Source organism: Monodelphis domestica, chromosome 1 (genome assembly GCF_027887165.1).
Source record: "Monodelphis domestica isolate mMonDom1 chromosome 1, mMonDom1.pri, whole genome shotgun sequence".
In the NCBI taxonomy this organism is placed as follows: domain Eukaryota; kingdom Metazoa; phylum Chordata; class Mammalia; order Didelphimorphia; family Didelphidae; genus Monodelphis; species Monodelphis domestica.
In genome coordinates, this window is record NC_077227.1 from 636991306 (window position 1) to 637016192 (window position 24887).

At 34.0% G+C, this 24887-nt stretch overlaps 1 protein-coding gene across 3 annotated transcripts in view; it reads right to left on the reverse strand.

Moving 5' to 3' along the window:
• Positions 1 to 3509: 3509 nt before the first annotated feature.
• AFTPH (aftiphilin) overlaps positions 3510 to 24887 on the reverse strand; it is a 110258-nt gene continuing 88880 nt past the window's right edge. Inside the window, exons 7-10 of one of the 3 annotated variants that reach the window (XM_016428037.2) lie at positions 20994 to 21054; positions 19327 to 19410; positions 15666 to 15789; positions 3510 to 4673 (exon numbers count right to left, since the gene is read on the reverse strand). In XM_016428037.2, coding sequence (XP_016283523.1) covers positions 4529 to 4673; positions 15666 to 15789; positions 19327 to 19410; positions 20994 to 21054 — 414 coding nt within the window. In that variant the 3' untranslated portion in view covers positions 3510 to 4528. The remainder of the gene's footprint in view (positions 4674 to 15665; positions 15790 to 19326; positions 19411 to 20993; positions 21055 to 24887) is intronic. The other 2 variants (XM_001374752.5, XR_008915624.1) reach the window with 2 other exon arrangements.

The following is a 24887-nucleotide window of genomic DNA, read 5'->3' on the forward strand; positions in this document are numbered from 1 at the left end:
GATGAGTGTGAGCAACAGAGGAAAGAGAAGTTTGGTTGGAGCACAGAATGGGAGAGGAAAAGGGATATTCAGCGAAGCTGGAAACACAGGATGGGACCAGATTGCATTGGATTTTAAAAGTTAAATAGCATGGATAACCCAGATCAAATGACTTATCATCAAAGGGAGGGGAAGTGGGGGAGATCATTTGGATCTCATAAGCTCAGACACCGTATGCTGAAAATGGCTATTTACATGTAATCGGGAAAATAAAATATTAAAAAAAAAAGACAATAAAGCTAAATAGATGAGTATATTTTATCCTAAAGGCAACAGGAAGCCACCAGAATTGACTGAACAGGGAAGCCTCATGGTTAGATCTTTGCTGAAGTAAACTGAATTGGCTACAGTAGGGTGGAGGATGAATGGGAGTGGTAAGAGACTATAAGGGAGACCCATTCAAAGGCCACTGCAACAATCTAGGCAAGAGGTGATGGAAGTCTGAGCTGAAGTAGTTAGGTGAGTGGAAACACAGCATGTTCTCCCAAAGTCTCAAAAAACCTTAGGGCACTTGGGGAGGGGGGACAGGAGTGTGGTGTTTTAAGTTATGAAATGCTATAAAGTAACTTGGGAAAACAATATCCCAGAAGAGTGAAAATTCTCTCCTGGAACATTGTTGCCTACTTTGCAAAGACTCTGTCACCTACCACTTATTTTCACTATGTTGTATACTTAATTATGGCAGGCAGGGTCATGAACAGGAGACCCTGAAGGTACCAGTTATAGCGAATATAATTACAAATAGCATATAGAACTGTCAAGCGAGAGAGAATGCCAAGTTTCCATACTTGGGGGGCCAAGTACTGTGGTTGAGAGAATACTGGATTTGGGCTCTGGAGTGAGACCCAGGTTTGAATTGTACCTATGTGTCCCTGGACAAGTCACTTAAGGATCTGTAAAACAGGGAAACCTGTAGGTAGTACTTATCTTAAAAGGCTGTAAAGAGCCCGTGAATACGAATCTAAAATGTGTTGCCAGCATTAAGCCATCTCTAAATGTCAGTTATCATTATGACATATCAGACATAGAGACCAAAGCATAGAATGCAATGACTTGGGTGGTTTGAATCCAAACTTCTCATCATGACCTGAATTACCCCAAGACATTCTAGCTGTTGAGCACCAGTGGTAAAGGGGTGGGCCTCGGGGTGCTTGGTTGGCTGTTTCTATAGTACTGAATCCAGGCCTTCTGGCTGGTTCTGATGGCTCTGGGCACCAACCAGCTCTTTCATGTCTCAATGGAGTCTTTCCCTTCCCCCCACTGCTTGGTCCTCTGGTTGTGCTTAGGAAACAAATGGGCAGCTGCCACTACGGGCAGTTGTGAGGCTGGGTATGGAGATCAGCTTGCAGCTGGCAGCCTCTCCCTTTGCTATGCTCCCCTCCCTATGAGCTGGGCTACGGTGCCAGGAGTGATGAAAAGAGCCTACTATGTCAAGACTCCAAACATACTTTCCTAGACAATAGACAGTGCTCTTTAACACAATTATACCACAAATCTGGCTCAAGGGTACACATTTTCAGTTGTACAAACTAAAACCATGGATTTTAACCCTATGACTAAATGTTAACGTGCTTCATTTAAAAAGGAAAGAAAGAAAAAGCAGACAAAAAAGGGAAATACCAGTGCTGCTAAAACAAGTCCTGAGATAAAGCATGCATCATAGGAACCATCATAGTGGTAGCCATTTCACATCAAAGGAGGTACATTTAACCTTTCCTAATTGGGAGAAGCAATGTAATGTGGCAGAAGTCACAATAATGATAAATAGAGCACTTTGAAGGGTTAGAAAGTACCTTTTCCAGCATAACCTGTGAATTAGGTAGAGAGGTGAGCAGCAGACTTGGGTATAAGAAAGATCTTGGGCTCAAATTCTGCCCTGGTCATTTTTCAGTTATTCAAACCACAGGCAAGTCACTTAAGTCTCTGTGAGCTAGGTTCTTCAACTATAAAAATGGACTAATTATATTTGTAGTACCTATACCATGGGGTTGTTGTGACACTCGATCACTTTGCTTTATATAAGTGGCCAATGTTTACATAAGTCCCACATAAATGCTAATTATTAAGTGACAGAATTATGATTCCCATTTAACAGGCGAAGCAGCCAATGCCAAGAGGGGCTCAGTGACCTTCCTGTGGTCTTATCGTTAGTAAAAGGCTAGATTGAACCCTGCTTAGAGATCTTCTAAGTTCAACATTTTGAATTATACTATATGGCTTTGGATTTGAATCCAGAAGGCACAGAATCAAGCCTCACAGGCACCCCTTCTCGCTATGATCCCTCCATGTCCTCACCTCTCAGATTCTAGTTGCTTTATAAAATGGAGGTGACAAATGTTGACCTTACTTACCTCATAGGTTCCTCTGAGGATGAAAGGTGATATTATATACCAGAACAAAGTGTTATAGAAATGTCAATTCACAGAACACAATCAGAGAACTTTAGAGCTGAAAGAGATTCACTCCTCTTACCAACTCAACTTTCCACTGCTAACTGCTGTTTTTCACAAAGCCTTCCAAAGAGACCAGGATTTTGGTAGAGCTGATTACCCTTAGTCTGGCTAGGAGAGATCCTAAATTTGAAAAGATGCTATTTGTCAACTGGCACTTATCAAAGGGCTGTGGACACAGAAAAAAAGTATGTGGAGGTCTATCTTTTGACCCTTTTCATGGAAGAGATCTATAAAGTGAAACAGTTATGCCACCAAGAGATTCTGATTAATTATAACTTGGCATATTGGGAGCAACAAAAGTGGGTGATAGAGCCCTGGGTCACCACAGTTAAATAATTACAAATTTATTTTCTGATAGTATTATCAGATATATGACCCAAGTCATAAGGCTCAGACCCAAGTCTTACTTTAGGTAATCAGATGGAAGATGGTTTGGTTGCCTCTTCCATAAAAGGGCCATTTCATGAGGCTTTTCAAGTTTTGCTACAATTCAATGTAGCATTTTTACAAATTAATTTTTAAAATATTACTTTTTTAATAGTTAAGAATAGGTTCCTACTACATAGCTACAACATGAACAGGCTTTGATGAACAAATTATTGAATTAAAATCTTCCAGGAAGGTTTAAAAATCACTCGGGAGGAATATGTTGTATGCCTTGTTGACTTCATACTCTGCTTTGTTTGGGAAAAATCAAAACGAGAAATAACAACCCAGGTCTTAGCACTTCACTGTAGCATTGTCAATATATTCAGGATACCACCATGATCTGTTAGTGTTCTGTCATATGGTCACATGCCAGCACAGGTCAGCTGTGATCTAATTCTCATGGGCCAGAATAAAATTCTTTTCTAGCCTTTAGACAGTAGAGAACTCACCATTTCTGAAGGCTGTTTGGTATGGAAACTAAATAGAACTTTATCAAAGCATCCCTTGAAGTTCCTTAATTTTGTTCTTATTCACAAAACAGAACTGATAGCAACCTTCTTCTCTCTACAAAGAAGACCAGACTACACATCTTTTAAATTATTTTATTTCTGTATAAGCTAAAAGGAAATTTACACACTTAAATCTCAAAAGACCTGGGGCATGCATATTAACCTTGTTAGAGGTTCTTCTACATCTCTCTTTTTTCCATAGGAATTTCCCCAAACATTTACAACCCCCAGTCTTTTACTGTATATACAGCCTAAACCATAGCAATCTATGATTATGTCATTTTACACTGTGCAAAATCCTCAAACAAAATAGTGGTATAATAGAACGAAAAAAAAATCAGTAACAGGTAAGTTTCATTGCAAGACATTCATGTAATTTTGGTCCTTCTCCAAATCAAATTGATTAAAGCAGACACAATATTTTTCTAATCCAACCCCTCCCAATCAAGTTTTGACAATGATCCATCCCTATTAACAGAACACCAAATGATGAAAGTACCTTATAAAAGGCTGTACAGCTATATGCCAGATGGAAAAGATGAAAAAAAAAAATAGCTTCAAATCTTCAGCAACAGCCTTTAAGAAAAAGATCTGAACCAAACCCACCACATACAAAAAAAAAAATTAAACCTTTTAAAACTCATTTGTAATAGCAAAAGTAATTCCATGTGTTAGGCAAATTAAGAGGACATTCAATGCAATCTGAAAAACACCTGAAGGGGATTTCACAGACAGTGAAGATTTGAGTTTTTAAATTTTTTTTTCATTTTAAAAGTTTTGTAAGAAGGACACCACCAGTGTATTTCACAAAGACATAAATGTATACACCCCAGCAACACAAAAAGAATAGATCTTCAAAAATGTTCACCCCTGATTATTTACATTTTTCTAATATAAATTTAGGACTTCAGTATGTAAATAAATATACATTACTATGTATATCTTTCTAGTGCTGCTTACCAACAAATCAGCTGAACTTGAAATCTGTTTTTTTGTTTTTGTTTTTATTTTTTAAATTAAAGCCAGTATGCTTTTGGTGGTGGGAAGGGAAAGGAAGGAAGCAAAAATCAATAGAAACTGTCCCATTCACATCCCTTATCAGTCAGCCTTCTCGTGGCAGCTTGCTGAAGGTGTTAATGTAGCTGGGAACATCAACACCTTGGCGTGCATGAAGGTCAAGTCGGGAAGGCTAGCAATCACCTTGGCGGCCTCTTCACTCAGACGCTCTTCTCTTTTAGGCTTCCTGTTGACAGAAGAAGAAGATTTTAATCATTTCTTTGTCAATGGGGAAAATCTGCTCCACATTATGAACCAGCAACCCACCAAGGACTTAAGTGTTTGTTACTCCCACTAGTCATTGATGTTCTCTTTTCATCCCAAGCTCCGACTTGTATTTGCTCAATACAAGCTTTTCAAGATATTTCCTTTGTCAAATGCAAGGACACTTATGTTTCTACCTAAGTGAGTAGTTTTTATTTTTGAAAATAGTTTACAACTTTGCTTAGATATCTCTACAATTCAAAAATGTTACTAAAGGAGGACAATAAACCCGTGGTCACAGGTCCACTTTGCCTAACACAGGGCTTTCTTTATTCTCTAAAAAGCAGGGGCAGCTAGGTGGCTCAGTGGATGGAGAGCCAGGTCTAGAGATAGAGTACCTAGGTTCAAACCTGGCCTCAGATGCTTTGCAAGCTGTGTGACCCTGGGCAAGTCACAACTCCAATTGCCTAGCCCATACCATTCTTCTGCCTTGGAACCAATATTTTAGTAAGGGTTTGAGAAAAAAAAGGAATAAAAGGAAATATAACAATCAACATAACAGAGTATAAAATGCATCTGGCCTGAATCCTTGCAAGAAATTTCAACCTTGGGCTCTGTTGGTTCTCATCAGGGAATTCCAGAAAATGAGAAAGCCCTCTATGTAAAAACACCCAGACTTTGCCCCTTTGGGATTCAGATAGAAAGCCCATTAGCAGCAGCACAGAGGATGAATTCTCCTGTTGAGGATGCTCAGAGAGAGAGGGAGAAAGAGCAGAGGGAGAGAGGTAGTCTCTAAGGTAACCGGGGATGAAACCATACAGGGTTTCACAGGTTATGATCAACAGTACCAACTGCTCTGGAAGACTAGGGGGAGTAGTGGAGGCATATAGACAAAGCATCGCTGCTTCCCCAGTACCACTAGAAATGCTATATAATCTTCAAAAGTAGCTCAGGAAGATTCTATTATTGTAATCTAATCTACTATCAAAAAATATTTGCAGCCAGATCCTCATTTTTCTACTTAAAAAGTTTCTGATTTTAAATGAATGATAATCTTTCTTTGAGTGAAAAAGAAGTTTGGGAGCCAAGCTAATAACTAGTTAATGACTAATCTACTTCTTTTTACCAAGTCATTTCTTTTATTACTTCTTCCTTGAATCTAGGGAACAGGGAGAGAGGAGGGTAGGAGAAGTAGATATAAACAAAACTATTGCAGGCCACTACTTTACACCTAAACTATATTCTTCTATGTTACTATATGTCTCCTTAATCCAAGATGCAATCAAAAGGCTGGTAGGCTGCCAAGAAAAGTCAACACCAGATTATTAGGGCCAAGAGGTGAAACAAAAGTTCAGGGTTTCTATTTGAACTGCCATCAGAGACACTGGAAATTCTATCAGTAGATAAACTACTGAACCAAGAGTCTACAGCAGTGTGAAAAGAATGAGACATAGCCAAGGCTTTGCAAATGACCTGCTTCATCTGGAGGGAGAGAAAGAGGAAAAGGGCTGAGGGGAAGTAGAAAGGATATTTTTGCTTCAGAATCACCACACATGACTGCTGGAGATTACCCTAGGGGTTTCTTAAAACGTCTTCACTTTTTAACAATTAGGTAGGGGGGACTGGAAGTACTTTACTTTAAGAGACTAAAAGCAAATGACTTATAGCATGTATATTTAGTTTGTAATCATTTTTCACACTGACATGATACAAAGATATGTGGAGACTCTGAAAAGAAAAGCACACTTGAGACCTGTAAACAAAGTTGCATTGTTGACTTTTTCTTTCGGTCTTTGGCATCCTGCAGGTGCTGACCTAATTCTGGTTTTATCAATTCAGGTTCTCCAGGTATGACACTTCCAAAATCTCTAGCTAAGATCTATGCTCAGGTTTTATTTTATTTGTTGGGGTTTATTTTATTTTACATTTTGGAGGATAGAAGTCTTTTTTGTTATTTGAACCTTTAAAAAGTTTTCTTAATAATAAAAAATTTAAGTATTTTATTTTATGTAAAATACATGTAGTAATTTGATCATAAACTCTTGGGTTTTGAAATTCTATTTTTCTGTCCTTGAAAGATACACCTGTGGAAAACCATAAATAGAAGATCATTATGCCAATGAAAATAGAAATTAACACATTTTGTTGCTCTCAAAGTGAGGAGAACAAGGTGTTTATGTGAAACACTCTGTAGACAATGAAATAAATCTTTTCATCTAAAGTTAATGCCATGTATGCTTATCCTCTCAAGAAGGAGTTGATGTTTAATAAATGGTAGCTGCCAATGATAGTTATGATACCATTGTTATAATTCTAAAACCATTATATCTCTTCTGGATTAACTTCTGACTCAAAACATAAGATGAGAAGTATGTGTATGTGCATGTACACACACATGCATGCACGCATGTATAGAACTATAGGTATCCCTTCCACATGGTGACTTTCCCCATTGTGGTTTCACTCTATTGTGGGTCAGCATAAGAAATTAAATGGGAATTTTCCCCCCCAGTTTTACGGGAGCCATAGATGACATGCAAAGGCCAGCAGAAGATACATAAAAAGTTTAGATACTCAGAAATGCATAAAATATATGTATAATACTGGATACTGGATTTTATCTTTTAATACCATAGTCACACACACACAATTTCTTTTTAAAAATTAAAATGGGCAAAAAGTTAAAGGTTTTGAAAAGAATGTGAATGCCACCAGACAACACACAAAGGTTAGAAATATTGATATCTTGAAAGGTTTCGTAACTCCTAAATGTATATGTTATCATACAGGGAAGTATAATAAGACAAGAGGTGGAGGGGATGGTGGCTGATAGAAGGGAGGGTAGACTGAGGAAGTAATGATCAGAAGCAAAACATTTGAGGAGGGACAAAGTAAAAGAAAAGAGAGAAAAGGATAAATAGAGGGAAAAAGTAAGATGGAAGGAAATACACAGTAATCATCAGTGTGAATATGAAGGGGATGTACTTGCTTATAAAATGGAAGTAGATAACAGAAGGGATTAAAAACCAGAATCCTATAGTGTGCAGTTTACAAGAAACATGCTTTAAAAAGAGATACATATAAGAGAGTAACATAAAGGGGTCTTGGGAACTCTACATTTCTCCACCCTACTTATTAGTTTAACAAGGTCAGGAATGTCTGAACCATAGATTTTTTTAAGTCACAACTATAAATTATCCTTACAGTTTAATATTGATAATACTTTGTCGTCTGTTGTACCTTTTAGCAAAATGTAGTCTTCCCCCATTTATTTCTTTTAATTAGATCTATTTTTGCTTTTGTTTTTGTCTCATATCATCAATGCTATCCCTCCCTTTTTATTTCAGTAAAAGCACGTTAGATTCTGCTCCACTGGCCAAGACAGCAGTGACCATACCCTTCCTTAGATCTTACCAACTTGAAAGTATTGAAAACTTACAGAACCCAAAAACTAGCTGTGAAAGCCACTGCACACACTAAAACATATGAAGTCTGAGGTAATGCCCTGTCCATCCTAGGAGAAGAGTCCAGTGATCTGTGAGTGACCAGAAGCTTTCTTTTTCTTCCTGATATTGCAACCAGGATCCATAACCCACTGCAGCCACATGCTCTACTGTTTTGTTTTAGTGATCTTCCTTGCTCTGGCACTACATAAGGATAATCAAGAGAGTAATGCTCCCAGTTCCTACAAAAGGTGCCTTGTAATATCCCTACCAGATTTCTGACTCCTTCTCATCTGTGAGCTGAGAGCTCCTGGACACAGCCTATGCTGGACTGTGTTCCTCTCACAATTTGTCTTGAGATGGAAATTTGTTTTACCCTGTTCTTTTGTTGATTCTATTGTTCTTTATGTCTCAAGTTTTATGTGGATTTTCCAGATTGCAGTGGCACTGTACTCAAATGCTCACAAAATTTTAAGATAACATACAAGCACCAAATGATACAGCATCCATATTTTTAAAAGAAAATGTGAGTAAAACTGTACTAATGGGGAAACTCAACTTTCCCCCCTCAGAACTAGAGAAATCTAAATAAAAGAGAAATTAAGGAGATGAATAGAATTTTAGAAAAGTTAGATGTGATAAGACCTCTGGAGAAAACTGAAGGGGAATAGAAAGGAAACAAAAATCAAACGTATATTATGGCACAAAAACTTCACAAAAATTAAATTAGAAAAATTAAATGCATCCTTTTCAAATCATAATGCAATAAAAAGTACATTCAACAAAGGTTCTGAAAACAGATGAAAATTTAGAAAATCAGAAATTTAAAAATCTAATGTTAAAAGATTGAGTGGGACAAAGAAATAATCAATATTTTCATTAAAGAGAATAACAATGAGATAACATACCAAAATTTATAGGATGCAGTCAAAGCCATATTAGGGAAAAATATATATGTATAAACATTTAAATAAAAAAAAATTGAGTAAGGGAAGATCAAGAAATTGGGCATGAAACTAAAAAACCCAACAAAAAATATAGAAAAAGAACACATTAAAAATCCCCAATCAAACATCAAATTAGAAATCCTGAAAACCAAAGGAAAAATTCATAAAAATGAAAGAAACCACTGAACTAATAAATAAAAACTAGAAGCTGGTTTTATGTCTCCAATAAAATAAATAAATTATTGGTCAACTTGATTTAAAAAAGAAAACCAAATTATTAGTATCAAAAATTAAAGAGGGGAATTCATCACCAATGAATATGAAAAAGCATTAGGAGCTATTTTGCCCAATTATATGCCAATAAATCTAACGATCTGAGTGAAATGGATGAATATTTATAAAAATATAAATTGCTCAGATTAACAAAAGAGGAAATAAAATACTTACATAAATAACACTATCTTAAATTGAATACGTCATCAATGAGCTCCATAAGAAAAAAAATTTCCAGGATCAGATGGATTCACAAATGAATTCTACCAAACATTTAAAGAACAATTAATTCTAACAACTATATAAACTATAAAAAAATTAGGTAAAGAAAAAGTCCTACAAAATTCTTTCTATAAGACAAACATGGTGCTGATACCTAAACCAGGAAGAGCAAAAACAGAGAAAGAAAACTACAGACCAATTTTCCTAACTACATTAATGCAAAAATTTTAAATAAAATACTAGCAAGGAGATTATAGAAATACAATCCAACAAAACACAATGAACAGGTGAGATTTATACCAGGAATGGAAAATTTGTTCAACATTAGGAAAACTATCAGCATAATTCACCATGGTAACAAGACAACCAACAGAAATCATATGATCTTAGTAATTGCAGAAAAAGCTTTTGACAAAATATAACATTCATTTCTATAAAAAACACCAGGAATCAGTGGGGACTTTCCTTAAAATGGTAAGTAGTATCTATATAAAACTATAAGCAATCATTATTTGTGACAGAAATAAGCTAGCAGCCTTCCCAATAAGATCAGTGATGAAGCAAGGATATACATTATTGCTACTGTCTAGTATTATAATAGAAATGCCAATTATAACAATAAGAGAAGAAAAAGAAATGGAAGGAATTAGAACAGGCAATGAAGAAACAAAACATCACTTTCTGCAGATGATGTGATGGTCTACTTGGAGAATCCTAGAGAATCAACTAAAATCTAGTTGAAATAATTAGCAACTTTAGCAAAGTTGCAGGATATAAAATAAACCCATGTAAATCATTAGCATTCCTATATATTGTCCACAAAGTCCAGCATCAAGGAATGGAAAGAGAAATTCAATTGAAAACAACTATAGACAATATTAAATAATTGGGAGTCTACCCCCAAAAGTCTAGTCTATAAACCCAGGAACCATATGAATACAATTACAAAACACTTCACAGAAATAAAATCAGATCCTAAAAAACTGAAGAAATATTAATTGCTAATGGATAGGCAAAGTCAATATAATAAAAATGACAATTCTACCTAAATTAATTTGTTTATGCAGTGTCATACTAAATTACCAAAAATTATTTTGTAGATAGAGAAAATAATAAAATTCATCTGGAATAAACAGTAAAAAATATCAAGGATATCAATTAAAAAAATATGAAGGAAGGTGGCCCAGTCATATCAGATTTCTAAGTATATTATAAAATGGCAATCATCCAAACAACCTGGTACTGGCTAAGAAATAGAGTAGTGGATCATTGGAATAGATTAGGTACACTATATGCAGTAGGAAATGACTATAGTAATCTAGTGTTTGAGAAGCCCAATGATCCAAGCTTTTGGCACAAGAACTCATTATTTGACAAAAACTTCTGGGAAAAATGTCAAGTAGTTTGGCAGAAACTAGGTATAGACCAACATCTCACACCTTATACCAAGACAAGGTCAAAATGGATACATGACTGAGACATAAAGGATGATATCATAAGCAAATTAGGAGAAAGTTTATGAACAAATAAGAGATGAAAAGCTAATTATAGGATGCAAATGGATAATTTAAAAAAATTAAATAAAAATGTTTTGCACAAACAAAACTAATGCAACCAAGATTCAAGAAAGCAGGAAACATGGGAAAACATTCACAGTAAATTTTTCTGATAAAAGTCTCATTTCTTAAATATATATAGAGAGAGCTGAGTCAAATTTATGAAAATACAAGTTATTTCCCAATTGAAGAATGGCCAAAGGATATGAACAGGCAGTTTCCAGATAAAGAAATCAAAGCTATCAATAATACTATGAAAAAATGCTCCAAATCATTATTGATGAAAAAAAGCAAATAAAACAATTCTTAGATACCACTCTCATACCTAGCAAATTGGTTACTATGACAGAAAAGCAAAATGACAAATGTTGCAGGAGATATATTATAATTAGAGTTCTGAACTAGTCCAATCATTCTGGAAAACAATTTGGAACTATACTCAAAGTGCCATAAAACATCTTCTTTGACACAGCTATACCACTACTAGGTCTGTATCCGAGATTAAAAAAAAAGAATGAAAGCAAAAGAAAAGAATCTATATGTACAAAAATATTTAGAGCAGTTCTTTTTGTGATGGCAAAGAACTGGAAATTGAGGGGATGTCCAACAATTAGAGAATGACTGAACAAATTGTGGTATATAATTGTGATGGAATACTATGTGCTATAAGAAATGAAGAGCAAGATGCTTTCAGGAAAACTTGAAAAGACTTACATGGACTGATGCAAACTGAAATGAGCATTATCAAGAGAAACAGGGTACATACTATCAGGAATACTGTACAATGATCAACTGTGAATAACCTAGTTATTCAAAGCAATAAAGTGATCTAAGTCAATCCCAAAGGACTCATGATGAAACTTTAAAAAAAACACCTTTATTTTTTGTGTGCATGTATCTATGTTTTTTTGGTCTTCATTTTCTTTCATGTGACTAGCATGGAAATGTTTTGCATGACTGCACATGTATCAAATTGGTTGCCTTCCCAATGAAGGAGGAGGAGGAGATGGAGGGAGACAATTTGGAACTCAAAAAAAAAAAGAAAGAAAAAAAGAAAAGGTTAAAATTATTTTACATATAATTTGAAAAAATAAAGTAAAAAATAAAAAATGATAAAGTTGAGAGTTCCAATTTACTTTCATATCAAATGCATATTGTATATAGCATAATTCATCATTTTCTCTAATAACTTGTTTAAGCTGATGCTACCAAGACAAAACATTAAACACTATATAAATATTCTTTAAATGCCTAACAGGGATCTTGCTAGTAATTGTGCTCAAAAACTTTAAGCACTCTACTCTGAGTTTTTGAAAATGTGTTAAAAAGATAAACTCACAAAGTACTTCCTAGCAATAACACTGAAGTATTAATATTTCCTCCTTTTTCAGTGCTTATAATCTTAAAAAGAAAAAGAAATTGAATTAAACTATTAAAAACTCCTCAAATGATGTTTTCTTCCTTTTTATTTCAAAACCATTAAGTGCAGTTGCTGAGCCAATTTGTGGATCATTTGTAATTTTAAAAATTGTAGGAAAAAAAATAGGAGCTATCTTTGATGAAGGTTAATGGTTGAATTTTAGTCAATTTTTTTTCATAACAATAACATTAGAATAAATGAACACTTGAACTCTCTGCCTTCTTTTTCATTAAATATGAAAAAAGTACATGCATATACACCATGGACAATAGAAGCATGCTCACAATCACTACCTCCTTTTAGTTTAGAGTTAAGGCTTAGGCTATTCCTTCTAAAAATCTTAACTAGGTATAGTCGGTCTATTTTATAGGAAAATTTATGTGTGGAATAAAAGTTTGTATAGACCTTGGAGTCATGTATCTAATGTGTCTTTAGGAATAATCATATTCTAATATTCATATGAAATTTCTGAATGTTATTTTAATTGAGGCCAATGAAACCTTTCAAATCTCTAAGCTTATTGTCAATGAATCTCATTAATCTTTTTCCCTCTTTTCCAAATCTACCCTACTTACTGAGGTAAGTCCTCTAGGCGTACTTAATTAAATCCGACACTTAATTGTAGGATTTAATAGTAGAGGTCCATAGGAGGCTGGAAAGAAAATTGAAATTCCCTACTTGGTTCCTGAATAAAAATGGCTATATTTACATAATTAAAGTTTCTAATGCCATTTCATTAAAGTTAGTTATTTTTTCCTTCTGTCTTTCAATCTCAAGGATGATCAATAACTAGAGGAGGGTCTGTATATAAATAAAAATTTAAGGTGTAAAATTCAAAGAACCTTTCCTTAAAACTTGGTTGGATATGACCAAACAGGTTATTTTTTTCATTATTGATTTAAAATAAAAATGCCTTCTTGTAAGCATCATTTGTTCTAGTCAATATACAAACTACCAGTGTACCTGAAGCTAGGCTGTCTTTGCTGTATGAGAGACACAGTGTTTATGGAGCTGGACTTGAAATCAGGAAGACCGAGGTTCAAATCTTGCCTTAGGAACTTTTGAGCTGTGTGATGTTGGGCAAGTCACCTGATCTCTCTGCTTGAGTTTCCTCATTATAAAATTAAGGGGTTAAAAATTTTCTGTACTCTAAGGTCAATTTCAACTTGAAATCTTTAAACCTATAATTCTGTTTTTAAAATTTAAAACAGGGATAATAACACCTCTTAATAGCTATGTCACAAGGTTGTACTAAAGGTTCAAATATGAAGAAATTTATTAGAGTATTTTGCAACACTTAAAATACTATAAAAATGTCAGTCATTATTATTCATTTAATCCAGGAGGCTGGATACTGTCATTTTGCATTGTGTTTCTACAGTGGGTGTGAATTTAGCCTGAACAATCTATATTTTCTCGCCCAAGTTGCCTCTTGTGACCCAGGCATGGTGGCTTGGGGGGTACTTACATTTACTTTTGCTGGACATTTATATTTTCAACTTTCATTTACTTATAAAGTTTGCGGCCAATAATTTAATTCTTCAAACCTAGAAATGCTGGGCTTTCAAGGTTTGGGAGTTTTTTGTTTTGTTTTTAAAAGCAAAAAGTAAAATATACACTAAAGAACTCAAATGCAGCTGTAAAAATTACTATAGGAAACACTCTACAACTTTTTATCAATTCAATCCCAAAACATCCTAAAAAAAAAAAAGGAAAAGAAGTTCTTAAAGGGATATGGTTTGGGAAAGTTTTCTATATATACAGTACTCTTCAACAGTTATTTTGAAGAGCTAAAATTAGGCAAGTTAACCAAGAGGTTTAGAGCGCCTCCTAATGGTTCAAAGAATAAACTTTCATTGCTAGCAATTTAAAAACTTTCCAAGTCATATCATTAATAGAACAAAATAATAAGGAAAATAATATCAAACTAAATTTCCAATAATAGAAAGAATTAGTTGGGCAAAATGGAACTTAAAAAAATATTCTAAAAGCCTTAAAAATTCAACTTAATTTATAGTTTCATTTAATATAGAGCTTTATTAATTCTAAATGCTACCTTAAACATACTGCCAAAGAGCACAAGTATGACAAAAATGGTTGCTAGTTTAATAGGAGAGAATCTGAGGGAAAATAATGTGTAGAAGAAAAATTTAACCTGGCCAGAGTTATAAGTGGGTCTTCTGTAGATATTGACAGCATGCCTACAATCTTAAAATGATTAAACATATAGTAAGTGGAGTTCTGATTGGCACTGTGATATTTCATGCTAAAATTTGGAGACAAGGAAGAAAGTTCTGGGGGCAATTTTGTGATGAATTAAAAGTCAAATGGAAAGAGTTTGGTGTAAATGATAAATATCAGATTTGATATGCATTTAGAGGGTGTTCATTCAAAAATGAGCACTGATACATGATAAAGGGTACACAGGAAATGAAAGGTAAGCATTTTCCTTTTAATAACACTAGAGAATCACTAATCTTTTGTAGCACAGTTAGTATAAGAATGAAAATAATTCCTGAAGTAGTACTTTAATGTCTTTAGCATCCTACTTTTTCTAAAACCCATCACCTTCAAGGTTTTCATGAAGTGAAAAAAGTGTCCTTTCCCAAAACCAACTGGGTTTCAAAATAGCTTATTATAGAAGTATCTAGGAGAGCTGGCTGTTATTTTACTTGTAACAGTCTAGTAAAAGGTATACAAGGGCAAAGTTCTAGTGAATCTGGAGGCAGGTAAATAGGTATGGAAAAGTATAGCTTAATATATGGTGTTTCGTTAGATGGATACAGGGAGTGAAAAGGTATTTATAACCAAAATCAGGAGATTTCAGTATTGAAAAAATCTAAAAAAAGCCTACAAATATCAGATAGATAACCTGTTTATAATCTTTTATCTCTTATAAAATGATAATTATTATCATTTAACTAGAATACAAGCTTCTTAAAGGGATTTATTCAATTAAAATAGTTAATTTGGTTTATTAACACAACGGACACTTAAGTCTTTTCATTTCTGGCTTGCTTTGTTTAACATGGAATCTAAATAAGTAGTTAATATTTAGGATTTGAAATTAACAATTTTTATCTTCAAGAAGCTTAGGTTGTTAATGCAATTTACCTGGTAGATGTGCTTGTCTTTTCTACTGTGGACATGAGTCTTGCAAATGCATCAGTCACTTTTATGCTTGAGTTGGCGGTTTCCAATTTTGAAGTTGTCAACTCATACAATTCTGGATCCACACCTTATAGTATAAAATGACAGTCAGTGATGGTAGGATGCAAATGTGTCAATCAGCCATAATCCAAGATGCAAAAGGATTAATTCTGTAAACATCTGAGTAATTTAAAGTCACCACAAATTATTTTCAGAGTAAGGTACAATAGTAACATTCTCATTATAACTTTTGTTCTTAATGGAAGAAAATATGCTTTGTATAGATTTGGGTGTAAAAAGATTTTATTAGAATAGTTTAAAAATAGACAGGTAAGGTAACTGGAAAAAAAACCACCCCAGCAAATTTTGATTTAATTAAAATCATAAAAAGATGCCCCCAAATTTTAAATTTCCTATATGTGATTTAAGATATATAGCTAGGATTATTTAAAATTTTTTTTGGGGGGGGCGGGAGGTGGGGAAGAACAGACCGAAGTCAAACCCCACCCCAACATAAAGCATTGGATCTAGGAATTAAAACATTTAGATCATAGTAAGCTGAACGAAAGTTCAGGAAGACAATTTTAGTTGTTTACAGAGCTATTGCATATTGTCTCTCCCAATAGAATATGAGGTCCTTGAGGACAAAGGAGCATAGTGCCCTGGCATATAGAAGGTGCTTAATAAATGCTTATTGTTTGACTAATTTGATAGGTTAAAAGAAACAATGCAAATCCTGGTCTGACACTACATTATGATGCCTAAAAATGGGATTTTTAGGAAAACCAATGATTAAGTAACATTAGTAACATCCAGAACTGTCCTTTAGTTAACAGTAGGAAGAGGTGAAATACACTCCCCAGAAAAACTTTATGCTTCCATGATAGTTGCTAGTACATTTATTAACTCTTTGCCTCAGCTGTAAATTGTGCTGATAATATTTGAAAACTATGATTAAATGATAATAAAAGACAATTTGAAGATGTTTCGACCTTCTTACTCATAAACCTCTGTGTTAATGTGACATGCATTTTGTGTTCTCAGATTCTAAGTAAAACTCTTATTGGTAAATATAATGGAAAACCAGAAATCAGATTGTAGTAAGTCTACTTTTTAATAGATTGGCAGACTTTTAGAAATAGATCTCAGATGTTCACAGAATCTAAACAAGCAAAAGCAGCAAGCCCCACAATTTCCACTTCCAAAAAGGGAGGAAGGTATAGAAAATGCAAGAACTCCCTCACAAGTTCTTGGGAATCCCATTAAGGTATACAGCATATTATTTCAAAATACATTAATAGACCTATTCTTTTTAGAGTTCTGTATTTACTTAGTGTGATAGAATGTTAAAATTATGGATTTAAGAGACAAGTTGGAAAGAGAAAAAAAATTTCTTTTTAAAGGTTAAATTCTGAGGTTACTTTGGAGTCTAAGTTAATGTTCAATGCAGCATGGAAAAATTATATCCCGACTAGCAACACAAAGGTGTGAAAGAAAGCTTGGCTAGTTTTGACAGGTTAATAAAAGTAACACTGGCTGTTTTACTGTCAAAACAGTAAAACAGGAGATTTAAAAAAAATAGTATGGTTACATCTTAAAACACAGTAGAACTATAGTATAGATATAAATGGAGAATAATTTGTGATTTCAACAGAACCTTAATGAGGTTTGGTTATACAACTCAAGTTAGTCAACCAAATTCTATGCCAACCTCCTAAATAAGTTTTACACACAAAATAATAATTGCAAGCTAAGACAAAATGACTTTCCCAGAAACAAGTCAGAAAAAAATGCAAGCAAGTGGTGAAATGACCTACCAAGGAAGGTATAACTATTGTTTGAGGATAAATTTTGAACAAAACTCCAACAGCAATAAGCCAAAACAGTATTTAGATTAATCAAATTCATATTGTGGCTGGCATATTTATAAGAATACTGTAAGAAGTATAAAAATGGGTAAAAAGTAATATATGCTATGATTAATGGTGCTAAAATGCACTTGCCTCTCCAGCTTGTTCTTTTGGCTCTGAGCACTTGACATTAAGCTGGGTTATCAGGGCAATTCTGCATCTCTATGAATTCCTATAATTTGTGCTCTTGTGGAGGACTGGATGATTTTTAAATGAGAGTTTGGATTATAATTAAATTTAAGAGATTGTTAGGAATTCAAAAGAAAAAGGAAGTGAGCTCATTTAAATTATAATATGAAATTGTGAGAAAATGAATATAATGGAACTAATTTCATCCCAAGGAAGTTGGTGCAGCTTTCCCTGGTAATCAGCAAAACTAAATGCATTGGTGTCAGTTCATCAGATGTTCTCCATGACTAACTTATTCATATTGGCAAGTCTACTGAACCAATGCATTTAAAAGTAATTCAAATGAATGACAAATCATTTGGAAACAAACATTGTATTTGTTTTCACAAGCTTGCAAAATCTTAAAATGAAAACAGTAATCAATCACCTGGATTCCAGGGTATGGTCACTGTAGCAATTGGCAGCAAAAAGGTTCCATTAATGAGTGAGCAGATCTTTGGGGGAGATCCCCTGGGAAAAACCATAGGGTCACACCTCAGCCACTCCTCTCAGGACCTCCCTGATTCCTAGAAATTGCCCTTGACTGGGGGATTGTGGGGGAGGGAGTTATCAGTTCTTAAGAATCTCTTGCAAAGTAGGGCAAGGGGGCATATTATAGTAACTAAGAAAGGGGTATCAAAAGGGTCAACAGTAACTCTTTATTGACATATATAGGTATATATCACCCCAACAGCTGTTCTGTAGACCAATTGACAGGACAGCTAGACCATAAGTTGAGGTAACAAGAACTCATAGAAAATTATCTTAAAGAAAATATAACCATAAAAATCTAATTACAATGTTCATATTTTATTTGGTTAGAAAATGACAAAATCCATTAGTCCTTTGGTCAATGGATTGAACTTCAGCATAGCTGAACATTCCTTTTACAGGCATTTTGCAGTATATTTTCTTGGGTTTTAGCTTTTCATATCTTTCTACTATTTTGTGATAACTCTTTTCTTCAGAGGTAATAGAATACCTACTCTTTAAAAAATAACTACATAAAAACTATAATAGAGATGTATGTGTCATCTATATGATTAAACAATGGGCTCCAATATTTTAGAACCTAATTCTACAATAGCAGTACCAAAGTACATGTAATTATCTGAATGCCAGAATTACAATAATACTCTAATCACAGGCACTATAATGTAAAAGATGCATATGCAATTGTACTTGGATACTTTAAAAATGGCTTCATGGAATGTGCCTTTAAATTAACATACAAAGTTTCACATCTTTCATAAGTGAGGTTGGGAAAATCTTTAACACACTGAGTTGCTATGATTAATTTTTCATTCCTAAAAGCTACCTTCAGCCTTATAACAATATTTTGCCCTTAAAACATACTTCAAATTAAGTTACTAGCTTGGTACTGCAAAATAAATAACAGCAGACAGATGAAAGAAAAAAAAGTATTAGAAAGATACCACAGAAGAATATGATAAAACTATTTTCCTTGCTTATAGGAAAGTCAAGTGCCATGATCATGCTATTAGTAACGAGTTAGATCACAGTTGTGGTTTTAACACTCTGCTGACCTGGGATGGTGGTGCTGCTGCTAGAGCTACTGTCATCCACGGGCCCAAAGAAATCAAGGTTCAGGAGAGTGGAACCTCCACTAGCTTGGAATTCAGTGACCATGGTGGTAGGCAGCCATACAGAAGGTAAGCCAAGGGAGGAGGGGTTATGTGTAAAAAGGGGTAAGACACACACTTGAACATGCAAGTTATAATTAGTACTCATTATACAATTTAAAAATTAACATTAAAACAATGCTTACAGAATTAGTTTGTTATATCTAAAGACAGTAACAACTTAATAACTCAATATACTTTTTTTCATGTACAATGCAAGTAATTGAACACTAATAATTTTGTAGTTAGAAAAAGATTTATTTCAATTAAAAAAAGTGGAGCCATATCAGAAAGACCTGAATAAGTCTGCCTGTTAAAGGGAAACAATACTGTAATTTCAGTCCATCAGAAATTCATCATTGTACATACCCAAACCAGTCTTCCAAATTAGTAATGCTGGTTTATAATTAGTGACTTAAAAATCTGACAAATTTATTTGCCAGTTTCAGGATATGGATCAATAACAGTGACTTAATTCAAATATGCTAAGTGGTCCTAGATGCCACAAATCGCCCTACTCTGTTAATATACAACTTCATTGTTGTACTGTTCCCCTTTAACTCTGAAACAGGAATCAGGAATGAGATACATTTTTAAAGAAGTTGTTTGTTAAAAGAAAGCATGATGATTTGACTGAAGTAATAAGACACTAGACAATAGCAAAAAGGTCCATCCAGGCTTTCCTTCATCACTAAGGTATCCAATCTCCTATAGTCAAAGTATCCTTGCATCACTACTATCCTATCAAAAGGGACCATGAAAGAGTGATACAAAAAAGGTTTTGTCTAATGTTCAAACAACTATAATGAGGAATCATATTTTTACTGGAACCTAACTAAGTTTTTCTCAAAAAAACAAAAAACAAAACTCAAACAGAAACAATTCAACCAGCTTTTTATGTTTTTATCTACTTTCGACTCTCTAAATTACAGGACTAATTTGCTTTACTTGCCAGCATTTTGAAAAGCCATAAGTGATACCAGTTACGTGGACAAAATTTGAGTGCTGGCATCCATTACATATTAAGAATTCTGAACAAACTAAAATTAACTGAATTTAGAAAACAACCATTAAATCACATTTTTTCATTTTTAATATTGGTGTCCTATAAAATATGAATATATCTGAAAACTTGAGTCAAAAAATACGTATCTTTTGCAAACTGCTTTTGGTTAAACAATTATGTTTTGAAACACCTTTTTTCACTGTATTTTGCATCCAACTCCCCTCCCCCCCAATAAAATGAAGTTTGTCAGGAAAATATTTTTCCCAACTCATATTTCAAGCTACTATTTAGCTACTTATGAGAATGACCAGAATCATCTAAGTCTTTAATGTTCTATTGAAAAGAAAATTTTAGCTAGTTCTTACTAAGTACATTTTGAAATTATATGACAGATATTAATGGCTGCTTTTCTAGGGGGAACTACCAATCAGAAGGAAAGCCTGAATTTCCAAAGATAAGAATAAGAAATTATGTCTTTAAAAAAATCAGCAGAGAGAAGTTTGTCTGAACTTTGTAGCTTTCTTAACTCTAGCTCTTGTGCTAGAGGCTCTACGGAGAGACGTACCATCTAAAGGGTTAGTAAGGCCACTGCTACTCCAGTCAAACTGGACAGGTGGTAGAGATTCCTAGAGTTGGAAACCAAAAAATAAAAATTTGTCAATCCAGATTATAGCAATGTAAGATTTTAAAAATAAAGTTTGTTTTATTTATTAAAATGATAAGGTAATAGCATAAAAAAGATTAGAATACTTCATAAAACTTAATTTTACTAAATGGAAAATTATGGATTGATCTTAAGTTGTACTATAATCTTCTAAACCAAGCTTTAAAATTCTTGTTAACGAGCAATAAAAAGATAAAAATTTTTATTATAGGATCTTTTCATTAAATGTTAATTTTAGTCAGTACCTATGAATGATGCCTAACAAAATATATGCTGTAAAATCTTAAAATGTTGTCCAAGAATTAGTTACTAAAAACTTCTTACATATTGGGAGTCAAGAGAACAAGGCCATATAGTCCCATTCTACTAGTAAGGAGCTGTATGACCCATGCAAGCCATTCAACCTCTACCACCAATTGTTTCCTCACCTCTTGAATGAGTTGGTTGAATGAGTTTCATATTTTCACTTTTCCCAAAGGGAACAGAATCTTGATAATTGATAAAACCATCAGACAAAGGCTTAAAACCATGGAACTACCAAGTTTTTAAAAGAGTACTTAATTTTTATTTACCTTTTTTCATCCCTGTTAGTGGGAGAAAAAAACCTAAAAAAAGGGTTACTTATTGTATAATCATCTTTACTTCCCAAAGATGTGGGGCATCAGCCAAACTAATTCTAATCTGTGATTTTAAGGAAGCTAAATCTATTTTGTGAATTTAGAACATTCTTACTCTATAAAAATTAAATAAGATTCTGATGCCCAAACAGAAAAAGTTACGTATCAGATTTTGGCATTTATAGTTTTAAGTGATGTATATCATCAAAGACAAAACATTTAGAACCAAAGGCATCCCCCCAAATTTCCTTAACAATCTATGTTTTAAAATTTCTCAACTTCCCCTAAAATATCTCTAACTAAATTATGAGAATATAACAATGAGAAAGCAGAGAAATATAAACAGAAATGAGACATAAACAACAAAAAGGTGCTATGAAAATATACCCAAAATAAACAAATTTGGAGGTTAATTGAGAGTCTGAAGTTGATGGCAATTGTTAAAATAATGAGTTATTTCATCAGGTTCTCATTTAAGTGACAGAAAAGTTCTAAAAATGTTTTAACAACATCTATCATTTATATAGCACTTTAAAAACATCCTATTTAATCAATAGAACAATCAGGGGGTGAGGTGCTAATATCATCGCCATTTAACATATGAGAAAATTGAGGCAGACAGAGGTTAAACAAGTTACGCAGGGTCACATGACTAGTAAGTATTTGAGCCTGGATCAAAACTCCGGTCTTCCTAACTTCAGGCTAGCACTCCATCCACTGGGCCACCTAGCTGCCTCTCAGAATAAAAACCAAGACTCTAAGTTCTTCTAGGACAGGAGCCAGGCACTGTAATTAGTAGTATATACTATTGCAATATGTGGGAGTGTGTGTGTATATAATATATGTATGTGCATATATATGTATATGCACATATGTACATAATTAAGGACTTTCTCATAATGTTTTACTAACAAATATCAAATCTGTGTTCTTGGTTATTATTATATTACTATACAATTTCTTATTATATATGTCAATCAATAGTGCTTTAAAAAAGTCACTAGGCAACAACATTAAGTGAAATGAAAAAAGTACTACCACTGAAAATTCTGTAATTTTGTAAAGCTTACTTTTCTATTATATTATTTGTTTTACAATGTTTTTTAAGTGTTCTAAAAACAAAACTAAAACATTCAACAAACTTCCTATTATTTGGACATGGAATTTAGACCCACTACACTCATCCCATTCAATTTAAAGATCAGTTTTAAAAATTAATAGTCACATTCAGTATTGTATAGTGGATCAAACACATCATCTAGAGAGTTGGGATGGTGTAGTGCAAAGACCATTGGATTTGCTAGGAGTCAGAAGGTCCAGCTCTGAGTCCTTGCTGCTGACATTTATTAGTAGTATGAATACAAGTAAATTTTAAAACTTCCTGAGCTTCAATTTCCTCATCTGAAAAATAGGGATATAAATACTTGCACTACTTACAGAATTGTTGAAAGGAAAGTGTTCTGCTTAAAATACCATTGAGATGTGTTACTCTCTGAATTAAAAGTTAAAAAAGTCATGAGTAAGATCAGCAAAGGGATTCCTTGGCAATTACAATTACTCTGATAGTAAACTGCTGGAGAAATTATAGTTAAAGCAACAGAAGGGAGCATTACAATGAAGCACTAGGAAAAAAAATTGAAGAATGTGGCACAGTTAATGCTCTGAATAAATTGTAAGAAAGATATATTTGTTTATAGTCATTTGTTTATAGTCAAAGTATTCATAAGATGGTGGTGAGGAGACATGGATTTTAGCCATAGCTTTATCACTAACAATCTGTAATCTTATATGAATTAGGGTAACAATGTAATGGAGGCTTAAAGGCAAAAACAGCTGACAGTAAAGATGGGTTTTATAAAAATAGGGCAGACTATATATACTTATCACTGTATGAAATGGGTTTCACCATAATCCTCAGTCACATTTATAGTAAGAGGTACATGGGTAATAGGACTACCAGTGGTGTCCTTAATGTAAAAGATGGTAATTTTTTAAAACACAAGAAACCATTCCTAGCTTGTATCTACACATTGTCTTCTCAAATGCAATTGATGGAGGCATCAAAAAGTTAGGTCTTAATCAAAACAACTCTGAGGTATCACCTCACACCTAGCAGATTGGCTAACATAACAGCAAAGGAAAGTAATGAATGCTGGAGGGGATGTGGCAAAGTAGGGACATTAATTCATTACTGGTGGGGTTGTGAATTGATCCAACCATTCTGGAGGGCAATTTGGAACTATGCCCAAAGGGAGCTAAAAGATTGTCTGCCCTTTGATCCAGCCATAGCACTGCTGGGTTTGTACCCCAAAGAGATAAGGAAAAAGACATGTACAAGAATATTCATAGCTGCACTCTTTGTGGTGGCCAAAAATTGGAAAATGAGGGGATGCCCTTCAATTGGGGAATGGCTGAACAAATTGTGGTATATGTTGGTGATGGAATACTATTGTGCTCAAAGGAATAGTAAAGTGGAGGAATTCCATGGAGACTGGAACAACCTCCAGGAAGTGATGCAGAGCGAAAGGAGCAGAACCAGGAAAACATTGTACACAGAGACTAATACACTGTGGTATAATCGAAAGTAATGGAATTCTCCATTAGTGTCAATGCAATGTCCCTGAACAATCTGCAGGGATCTAGGAGAAAAAACACTATCCATAAACAGAGGACAAACTGTGGGAGTAAAAACACCAAGGGAAAGCAATTGCTTGACTACAGGGGTTGAGGGGATATGATTGAGGAGAGACTCTAAATGAACACCCTAATGCAAATACCAACAACATGGAAATGGGTTCAAGTCAAGGACACATGTGGAATCGCACGTTGGCTATGGGAGGGGTGGTGGGAGGAAAAGAAAATGATCTTTGTTTCCAATGAATAATGTTTGAAAATGACCAAATAAAATAATGTTTAAAAGGAAAAAAAAGTTAGGTCTTAGAAAAAAAATTACTGAAAAACTGTTGTTGATTTTTACCAGATTCAGAATTTAGACCAACGTGGAATGTGTCAGTGGAGGAAATAAACAAGGCTATCAAAATCTGAATAGAAAAAGACCCTTCATCTCAGAAGGTTAAGATGTAATTACAGAATTTAATTCAGTCCAGTTGGAAAGTTACAGGATCATAGGATTACAGATTTAGAGATCATTGATACAGCTGAAAAGACCTAAAGTTTG